The sequence below is a fragment of the Panthera pardus genome, unplaced genomic scaffold, assembly GCF_024362965.1.
Source record: "Panthera pardus isolate Hobbes unplaced genomic scaffold, ASM2436296v1 HiC_scaffold_4, whole genome shotgun sequence".
Taxonomy (NCBI): Eukaryota; Metazoa; Chordata; class Mammalia; order Carnivora; family Felidae; genus Panthera; species Panthera pardus.
In genome coordinates, this window is record NW_026526969.1 from 6,317,065 (window position 1) to 6,327,256 (window position 10,192).

At 57.3% G+C, this 10,192-nt stretch overlaps 1 protein-coding gene across 2 annotated transcripts; it reads right to left on the reverse strand.

Moving 5' to 3' along the window:
• Positions 1-1,330: 1,330 nt before the first annotated feature.
• Positions 1,331-5,330, reverse strand: VPS37D (VPS37D subunit of ESCRT-I). 2 transcript variants are annotated; one of them, XM_053894006.1, is made up of 4 exons: positions 5,088-5,327; positions 3,575-3,746; positions 3,017-3,099; positions 1,331-2,414 (listed from the first exon to the last, which is right to left on the reverse strand). In XM_053894006.1, the coding sequence occupies exons 1-4, from the start codon at positions 5,223-5,225 to the stop codon at positions 2,052-2,054; spliced, it is 756 nt and encodes a 251-aa protein (XP_053749981.1). In that variant the 5' UTR covers positions 5,226-5,327; the 3' UTR covers positions 1,331-2,051. The 2 variants fall into 2 exon arrangements, with proteins under 2 accessions (XP_053749981.1, XP_053749982.1); XM_053894007.1 differs by lacking the exon at positions 3,017-3,099 and having other exon boundaries at positions 5,088-5,330.
• Positions 5,331-10,192: the final 4,862 nt, after the last annotated feature.

The window sequence follows — 10,192 nt, forward strand, 5'->3', positions numbered from 1 at the left end:
GAGGGTTCAGGCATGCCCAATCTTAGCTCCTTTTCTCCTTTTGGTTGCAAACGAACAACCCTGGAAGCTGGACCAGGAATGGAAAGCCAAGACAAGGGGGTCCCACCTTGCCCTAGGCTGTGCTGAGAATGTGGGAGGTCTTCCAAAGTTGTTCAGTCTTCTGTCATCTCAGGCAGGTACCTGGTGGTTCCAGTGTCCCTCAGCCCCCAGCAGTTCAAGTGCTGGCAGCAAGGACAGTAGGGGAACCAAGGCCAGTGTGGGGTAGAGCTTCTCAAGTGGGCACTGTGTGTGCTTTGGCTGGGCCCCTGGCAGGGATACCTCTGCCTGCCTGCACTTGAAGGGCTCTGGAAGGCTCAAATGAGCCAGTCCCTCCAGCCATTGCTTACATCTCTAAAACTCCCATCAAGCAATCACTGGGGTACTGCTCACACATCTTTGTGGTTGGTCCTCATTCTTCCTGTGGTTTCCACCATTGGTCTTGACTCTGACCTCCAGCTCTACATCTCTAGCCCTTGGAGATTCAGAGGCTAACTGTCTCACTTGTAGCCAGATCCCTCAACTACTCATCATGGGATTTAGTCCCAATCCTCTTTCTCATCATACACACTAGGGACATTCTAAGGAGACCAAAGGCGGTAGTTTGGTGGGTCGGTCCCTCTTACAGTGTAAAACTTCGGTGAAAAGCAGAGCCAACCCAATACTTTACTCTTTCTAGACGGTTCTATCCCTATTAACATGGACCAAGATCACACTCGCTTCTACAGCACTCTGCCCCCTCTTGTTTGCAGGACCTTCCATGCCTCCCTGCCAAACTTCATCTCATTAGACTTGACCTAAGCTGATCCACAGCCTGTTTCTGCTCTCCTAACTTCTTGTCCCACACTCATCAGCCAAGCTGGTCACCTAGTATTCACCCTGGCTGAAGACCAATACCTTCAGCCTTAGAGAAGCCCTCCATTCCTCAGCGGAGGTGGTCATCTGGCAGGCCAGAGCAGGAGCAGGCACCATCCTGACTGGGCTTACAGGCAGCCCAGGAGAAGAAGGTGCATACAGGTGAGGCGGTTGGGAGAACAGAGGTGGAGCAGAGTGTGCTTCTGGCCAGAAGTGCTGGGAAGTTAAGAGTTAGGAAAGACTCCCAGTCAGTAATCAGAGAAGGCTTCACGGAAGAGGCAGCAGCAGTGCTGGACCTGAAGGAGCTAGGCTTTTTGGACAGGCAGAAAGGAAGGGAGGGCATCTCAAGAGGAGGAAGCACGGGAACTCCGGTGTGGAGGCTGCAACGGCAGAGGCAGAGTGGCTGGTTGAGGGAGCAGAGACGAGTCGGGCAGCATCGTCATCCTCATCATCACATTTATTGACGGCCCCTGGGAGGTGGGGCTGGGGACAGAACATACAAAGACAAGGACCTGCCCTCAAAAAGGTTCCATTCTAAGGAGACGGGGACAGAAAAATACAGAATGGTCTTTCCTGGGGATGGCCCACTCTCATCTGTGCAGGTCAGGAGCCCCTGGCCTACCTTGCCCCAGCGACCGGAGCATGAGTGGGGCACAGAGTAGCCCCAGGGCCATGGTGTCCCCGGCCCCGCAGCTGGGGTCTGACCACCTGGCTCCTGGGCTGTGGGCCCCAGAACTGGGGAAAGGTAGGAGCAGGACGCGATGGAAGGCGCTCCCGCGCCCGTTGTGCCAGCCCAGTGGAGTGGTAGGGTGCTTCGGCCCCCCTGGGCAGGGTCCCCGGGGGGGAAGCAGGCACCTTTCCAGGCGCCCAGGCAGAAAGTCCTTTTACTGGGGCTGGCCCGTTACCCGGGAGGCCCCAGCCGGGGAAGAAAAAAAGGCAGAGTTTCCTCAGCGCCAGAGACACCCTGCCCACCCCACCTCCGGCCCGCTCTCTGGGCAACTTCCAGGTGACCCTCCTCCCCAGCTCAGCCTCCAGGGCCGGGGACGGCCTGAGGCCAGGGGGAGGGGCCTGCCCCTCCCCCCACCCAGGCAGTGGGGGAGGAGGAGGAGCCACGGATCAAGTTTCTCTGGGCCCCCCACCGGGGGGCCGTACGCCGGATCCTACCGGTGGGGGGGCTCCGGCTGCGAGGGCCGAGGGCTCAGCAGAGGGGCCGGGCCCAGGGGGCACCCGGGGGAGCCCTTCAGGGGGGGCACGGGGCGGGAGTCCAAGGGGGGCAGGCTCCGGGGCACTGCCGGCGGCCCCCGGGCGGCCCCGGTGGGCGGGACGGCCGCGGCGGGGAAGGGTCTGGGGGGGTCCGCGGCAGCGGTGGGGGCTGGCTGGGCAGACCGCTCCCGGCGCCGCAGCAGCTCCTGCAGCTTCTCCGCCTGGGTCCGCCGCAGGTGGGCCAGGGCGCGGCCGCGCTGGAAGGCGGGCAGGAAGGCCTCCAGGCTCTGCTCCCCCAGCAGCAGCTGCTCCATCTGCTCCTGGGGTGGGAGGGCCGGGCCCGTGTGAGAAGCGCACCCCCCCACCCCGCCCCGAGACCGCCCTCCCTCCCTCCCCGAGTCTCTCCCAGGGGCCACCACCCCGCAGCTGGGAGAGCGCCCGAGTTGTGGCCTGGGCCTGCCTGGGGCTAGCTGAGGGACAGCGGACACATGTCCTCTACTCTCAAGCCTTGGTTTCCTCACTGTCACCAGACCTACTGGGCGGAAGAGGAGGCAGAATCAGAGATGGGGACACACTTAAACTTAGGTGTCTCTCATCTCAAGTCCAGGGCCAAGGCCCCTCCTCCCCTACCTCCTTCAACTCGGCACTGCGCTCCCAACCCGGCAAGCTTGGAGAAGTCTGTCCCAGCGACTCGGGGGACCCAGTCTACACTGTCCTACACTGAGACAGTCACAGGTGGGGAGAATGAGCCTTGCCGTCCAATGCGGACAGCAGTGTAGCGGGGCTCTCCTCGGGGCCAGGCACTCCAGGTGGGCTTCCTGGAGGAGGGGCTCTCAACCCTACCATGTAAGAATGAAGGGGGGGGGTGATGATAGTTTGGGTCTCCCGCCCTGTCCCCAGGCGCAGCGGCCCCTCCCCTCACCTCAGCTTCCTGCTCAGCTTCTTCCAGCTCTGCCTGCAGCCAGCCCAATGCGCAGTGGGGGCTCCAGCGATGCATGCTCTCCTCTGAAGGCCACAGAGGGACCACAGTAAATAGCTCCTGCCTTCGGGACCCATGGCCTAGGACAGACAGGCCAGAGCCCCAGGGCCCGATCCTGACACTCAGTGACCCTGTGTGTGACTCTATGCCTCTCGCTGGAGCCTCAGTGTCCTTATCTGTGCACTGCCCATGGGATCAGTCTGTGAACCTCCCCCCCTCCCAGGGTTCTGTCCCCGTCCTAGTGCAAAAGAGGAAGCAGGGGCTGTGTTCCCTGGAGCACCCCAGGCCACTTTCCTTCCCCTACTCAGGGCCCCCAGTTCTACTCATTTACTGCTCACTTCCCCAACTCAGTCTTCCAGGAGGAGGACCCCTAAGCCTCGCCCAGGGAAGAGGTCTGCCCACGTCCTGCCCTTCAGAGCCTAGCACCTCCCCAAGGCCAACCAGCCTTGGGGATGGCCAGCTGCCCCCCCGCCACAGCCAGTTCTCCCAGATGTCCCTCACCCAGTCGCTGCAGCTTGTCCGCACAGCTCTCGGCCACCTCTCGAAGCTCCTGGTACTTGATGGCGAGGGCAGCCCGGCCCATCTCCAGGCGGGGCCGCAATGCCAGGTTCTCCTTGGCTAGCGCGTGGTTGGAGGCCAGGCATGCCTCGCGCTCCAGCTGCAGGCCCTGGAACTGCCGGCACAGAAGAACCAAGAGGCCCGCTCAGGGAATCTGCCCACGTCCACCTCCTGCCACCCCTGGGGGGAACAGGGCCCAAGGGCCAAGCCGGAGGCGCCTCAGCCTTCAGGATGGCGGACTAACAGGTGGAGGGACTGGGAGAGGCCTGGACGGAGCTTTGCCTTGAGGTCCCTCTCTGGGCCTCAGTTTCCTCTCACACAAAGTAAGCTAAAAACATCTACCTTGTGGGGTTGTTGTGAGACCAAGTGAGGAAAACGATGACCGCCTCCACAAATGTTAGTTAATTTTTAATTTTTCAATTAATATGTCTGCTCAGGTCCCTAAGGAGTCCCCCGCCCTCCTCTGTCCCATTTTCCATGCATGGGCAGCTTTCCTCTTATTCCAGGCCTTTGTCTGCTTCCTCCTCAGGTGTTTGTGCCGAAAACACTCCCCCCTGCTCTTACTCTCCAGAGGGATGTCTTGGCCCTGTCCCTGCATGATTCCCCCCTCAAGCCACCCTCTCTTTCCTTCGCACCCCTCCTTCTGCCCTCCAGTGGAATCCCCACACCCCAAGGAATACACACCCCCTTTTCCTCCCTGATCCCCAGCACCTGCTCCCAGCTTTCCTTCTCTTGCAGAAAGCAGACCCCCTTTCTCTCCTGGCTCTGGAGGATGCTTTTTCCTTCTGTTTCTCGGAGGGCCAAGCCCCCCTCCCTGCCCCTGGAGAACGCACTACCCTCCATCTGTCCCCTATAGGATGCACATGCCCCTCCTGTCTGCCTCCCTCCAACATACACTTTCCCTTTCTGCCCCCCACAGACAAGCAGCCCGGGCCTATCTCCTGTGAAATATACAACTTTCTCTTATGGTGGCCTACGGAATACACGCCTCAGCTTCCAGTACCCCTCCCCAGCGGAAGACACAAAGCCCCCTCTTGCACCCCTAGAATGCGGACGCCCTCCCAGAGGTCCCCCCAGGTGTCAAACAGGCCCCTAGTTCTCCCTCTAGAAGGCGCCTCCCCTTTTTGGCCCTACTGAACGTGGGTGTGCGAGACAGGGCCCCCCACAACACAGCCGCCCCCTGTCCCCGGAACACACCTCCCCGGAGCATCCGCTGGAGGACACGCCTCGCGGCCATCCCGGGGGTGCACGGGCGCCTCCCTGGGTCTCCGGCGCCCCACCCGCCCCAGGCCGGCTCCGGGCGCCCCCTCCCCCGGGGGCGACTCCGCGGGGCCCACTCGGACGTGCCAGGTTCCCGCGGCCCCGCGGCCCGGCCCGCGCGGCCCTTTGGTCGGTCGGTAGGTCCGGCAGGCCGCGGCCCGTCCCCCGCGCCCCCCGCCCGCGCCCCCCGCGCTACCTTCCTGCTGAGCCGCACGATCCGGTCCAGCTTGGGCTCATCCTGAAGCAGGTCCCGGAGCTGCCCGGTGCTGAGGATCCCAAAGCGCCCCGGGCTGCCGGGCTCCGGCCCCGCCCGCGCCGCCCGGGCCCGGTACATGCCGCCCGCCCGCGCCCCCAGCTCGGCTGCTGGCTCGGCCCGCTCGGCCCGCTCCGCCCCGGCTCCGCTCCGCTCCGCTCCGGCTCCGGGATCCGGCTCTGGCTCCGGCCGGGCGCGCCGCTCAGCCGCCAGAGGGCGCCCCGCCCGCTCTTAAAGGGGCCGCGGCGCTGGGGCTGGGGGTGGGGCGGGAGGGGGCGGGAGGGGGCGGGCCGCACCCCTGGCTGCCGGGGCAGAGCCTCGCCTCCCGCACCCGCGATCTCCCGGCAAACCCATCCTCCTGCCGCCAGGCGGGTACCCGAGGCTTTTCTCTCCCCGCACCCCTGCTCCGGCCGGCATTCACCACGCCCCCCCAATCCACCCCTCCCCCTGGCGCGGACTCTCCCACCCCAGACGTTTACAGTTTGCGGGGCTATTTCACATCTCTCCCTTGGATCCTCACAACAATTTGCTGAGTTTGGCTGGGCGCCAGGAGCTTCTGCCCTGTTGCTAACTTGGGCAAGTCCTTTACCTCCCCAAGACTCAGTTTTCTCTTCTGTAAAATGGGGTGACGATACACCACGTGAAGATTAGAGCTAGTGAATGCTGAGTGTCTTATCTGTAGGAAGTGAATACCTAATGTGAGTGATGGTTATATTAGAGATGAGGAAACAGATGCACACAGATGATGTAATCTCCCCAAAGTCACATTACAGGTAAATGATAGACATTCTCCTCTCTTCCTGTCTGTGCAGTATAGTATGCACAGAGCACATGGTGCCTCTCTGTGCTGGGCACTGGGCTAAGCTCTGTGAGGGCCTGGTCTCTGCCCTCAGAGAGCTCACGGATTAAGGCAGAGTCACATTCTCAGCTTCCTTTAACGGCAGGTATCAACCACACGATGTCTTCCTTTGTGATTCCCATGTGATGTCAGAGGAGGTCATGGACCTTATCTTCAGGAATAGGTTTGGCCAGCGCCATTGTCAGAAAACAGAGAGTAAGTCACTTGTCTAAAACCAAACCGCAGGGGCGCCAGGGTGGCTCAGTTGGTTAAGCGTCCTCTTGATTTTGACTCAGGTCATGATCTCACGGTTCATGGGTTTGAGCCCCGCTTAGAGCTCTATGCTGATGGCACAGAGCCTGCTTGGGATTCTTCCTCTCTCCCTCTCTCTCTCTCTCTCTCTCTCCCTCCCTCTCTCTAAATAAATAAATGAACATTAAAAAAAAAAATAAAACAGCAATGAACAAGCTTATTCCACCTCATCACACTAAGAAAGCACAGAGGTGGGACCAGGACAATCAGAAAACCTCACAGTGGTGGGGGGCGGGGAGGAAGGAGAGGACACCAGAAGAGGTGATGTTTGAGCAGGGTTTTGAGGGATGAATAGGAGTTCTGAAGCTCCCTATTTTCATAGGGAAAATAATGAAACCAAAGGGAAGCCCATAAGCCAAGGACTCTCCCAATCCAGCCAGAGCACATATCTCTACATGGTAGAGATATCTGAGAAGCAGAGAGAAAACTGATGGAGCTGGGCGGGACAGGCTTATTGACAGACCACGACGACAATATTTCTTCCAGATTTTAATGATAACTGAATTTGGTTTTCCCCTTCAAGACTCAGCTGGAACACCACCACCTCCAGGAAGCCCTCTCTGCCTCCCCAGCCTGGGACGCGTGCCCCTCTCTTCTGCGCTCCCACTGTCCCATCCCTGCTGTCCCTCCATCCTGGTCCTGGCCATTATCAGGAGCACCTCTACACCTGCCAGTTTCCTGGCTATGATCTCCCTGGTTCTGGCCTGCCTCCTCAGGACCCACCATTTCCATTAAGCTTCCGTGGTTCTCCTAGATACCCCCCTAGCTGGCCCTCCTTTGGGCCCTCCTACTCCGGGCTGCAGGACCTCTGCACTCTGGGAGGCGCTGGTAAGAGCTGATGGGAGACACCCACCCCGCTCCATTCCCCACCCTTTCTTGCCCACCCCCCTTTGTTCACCAGTCCCTCTGTTGAATGCCCCACAGCAGCAGCGCCTCCTGCCTCCCGTAAACCCTCCCCACACTCCTCGGACCCTCATACCTACTCCTACCTCTCTCGGCAGGGGAAGGGGGGAGAGGGGAGGTAACTCTGCTGCCTGTCACCTGGAGAAGCTTCCGCCACTTTCTGCCTCACCTCTTTGGGCTTTCTCTGCATTGGCTCCGCAGGCAGCCCTTCCTTCCCTCCTGCCTCTGGGAAGAGCAGTCCCTCTGGTTCCAAAGCCAACCCAGGTACCTTTGCTATGGGTCTCACCTTCACCTGCCTCCTCTCAGATGCCCTGATCCAATCGAGTAGTTATGTCTCTCTTTCTGTCTCTGTCTCCTACATCTTTAATCTCTGTCTTTAGACTGGCACCCTACTTTCACTACCACCCCCAATATTTTGTTCTCTCTCTCTCTCTTTTTTTTTAAACATTTATTTATATATTTATTAATTAATTTATTTATTTAAGAGAGATAGAGACAGAGTGCAAGTGGAGGAAAGACAGAGAGAGAGGGAGACACAAAATCCAAAGCAGGCTCCAGGCTCTGAGCTGTCAGTACAAAGCCTGATGCAGGGCTCGAACTCATGGATCATGATCGAGCCGAAGTCAGACGCTCAACCGACCCTGCCACCTAGGCGCCCCATCGCCCCCAATATTTTGAAGTAACTTATGATAGACTGAATACTTGTGTCCCCCCGCCCCGCCCTAAAATTCATATGTCAAAGCCCTAACCCCCAGTGTGATGGTATTTGGAGGGGGGCCTCTGGGGATGATTAGGTTTAGACTAGGACATGAGATTGGGGTCCCCATAATGGAATTAGTGTCCTTACAAGAAGGGGAGGAGAGACTAGAGTTCTTTCTCTGTCCACCATGTGAGGACCCAGCGGGAAGGTGGCCTTCCGCAAGCCAGGAAGAGGGCTCTCCCCAGAAGCCCATTCTGTGGTACTTACTTTGATCTTGGACTTCCCAGCCTCTAGAATTATGAGAAATAAAAGTCTATTGTTGAAGCCACTTGGTCTGTGACACTTTATTTTGGCAGCCCAAGCAGACTAAGACGTCCCCTCCACACTTCATTCCCTGGGTCCATTTCCTCACCCTCCTAATTCCTCGACTCAGTCTGACCTCACCCCCCTCTCACCACTTGGAAGTCACTGGTCTGAGCCAAGGTCATCGACCACCTTCGTAATTACCGCCAGGGCTGTTCTTTTTCACATTCACCACCATTGACCACCATCTCTTTTTTTTTTTTTTTTTTTTTTCAACGTTTTTTATTTATTTTTGGGACAGAGAGAGACAGAGCATGAACGGGGGAGGGGCAGAGAGAGAGGGAGACACAGAATCGGAAACAGGCTCCAGGCTCCGAGCCATCAGCCCAGAGCCCGACGCGGGGCTCGAACTCACGGACCGCGAGATCGTGACCTGGCTGAAGTCGGACGCTTAACCGACTGCGCCACCCAGGCGCCCCGACCACCATCTCTTTCTTGACCACATTGCAGTCAGACCCCAGACATTCCATAGCCATTGGGCGACAAAAATTAAAACGTCAGATAACATCAAGCGTTGGTGAGGATGGGAAGCAACAGGAATGCTCGTATCCTGCCAGCGGGAGAGAGAATTATTGGCTCCAAGAGCATTCTGGCAAGCTCGCCATTCAAAGATCCCCGTAGCATGTCCCTGCCATGTTGGACAGCGTAGTGCCCCCCAAAGATGTCCACAGCCTAAACCCTAGAAACTGAATATGTTATCTCACAAGGCAAAAGGGACTTTGCAGATGTGATTAAATTAAGGATCTTGAGACGGGGGTGGGCCAATGTAATCACAAAGGTCCTTATAAAGGGGAGGCGGGGGTGGGGGGTAAGAATTAGAGGAGCTGGTAACGGAAACAGAGGGCCAGAGTCAGGCATCTGAAGACACTGCGTCACTGGTTTTGAAGACGAAGGAAGAAGCCACGAGATACAGAATGAAAGCCTCTAGAAGCTGGAAAAGGAAATGAAATGCATCTTCCCCTCCAGACTCTGGAGGCAGCATGACCCTGCTGACACCTTGACTTCAGCCCAGTGAAACCCATTTTGGACTCGTGAGTCCGGAACCGTAAGATAATATCGTGTTGTTTCGAGGCACTAATTAGGTAATTTGTTGTAGCTGCAAAAGGAAACTAAAGCAAACTCCTAGGAATTTGGGGAACGGGAATGTTCACAGTGGCCCTAACTTGTAAGAACGGAAAACTGGAAACAACCCAAACGTCCAACCCCAGAAGAACGGCAAAGGAACTGGTGAGCCTTTGTACAGGCACCCCTTTGCCCTAGACACCAACAGACAGGAGCAAATCATAGTGCACACGACCCTTTGGGTGAATCCCACAAACAGCACTAATTGAGAAAAGGCAACCTGGGAAGGGTTCATCAAGTGTAATGCTGTTTACACAAAGTTTAGAAACAGGCGAAAGTATGGGGCGACTGGGTGGCTCAGTCGGTTAAGCGTCCGACTTCGGCTCACGTCATGATCTCACGGTTCGTGGGCTCGAGCCCCGTGTCGGGCTCTGTGCCGACAGCTCGGAGCCTGGAGCCTGCTTTGGATTCTGTGTGTGTGTGTGTGTGTGTGTGTGTGTGTGTGTGTGTGTGTCTGCCCCTCCCCCACTCATTCTCTGTCTCTCAACAATGAACAAACATTTTAAAAAATTTAAAAGAAACAAACAGAATTAAACTTCATAATGCTTGGAGATATATACAAAGGAAAAGCATGGGAACAATAAATACCAAATTCTGGAGCATGGCTGTCTGGCAGAAAAAGGTTGCAGTCAGGGAGGGACCAAGGGAAGTTCAATGGCATTGATAGGTAGTTCGATTTCTTTCTTTCTTTCTTCTTTCTTTCTTTTTCTTTCTTTCTTTTTTTTTAATTTTTTTTAACGTTTTTTATTTATTTTTGAGACAGGGAGAGACAGAGCATGAACAGGGGAGGGTCAGAGAGAGGGAGACACA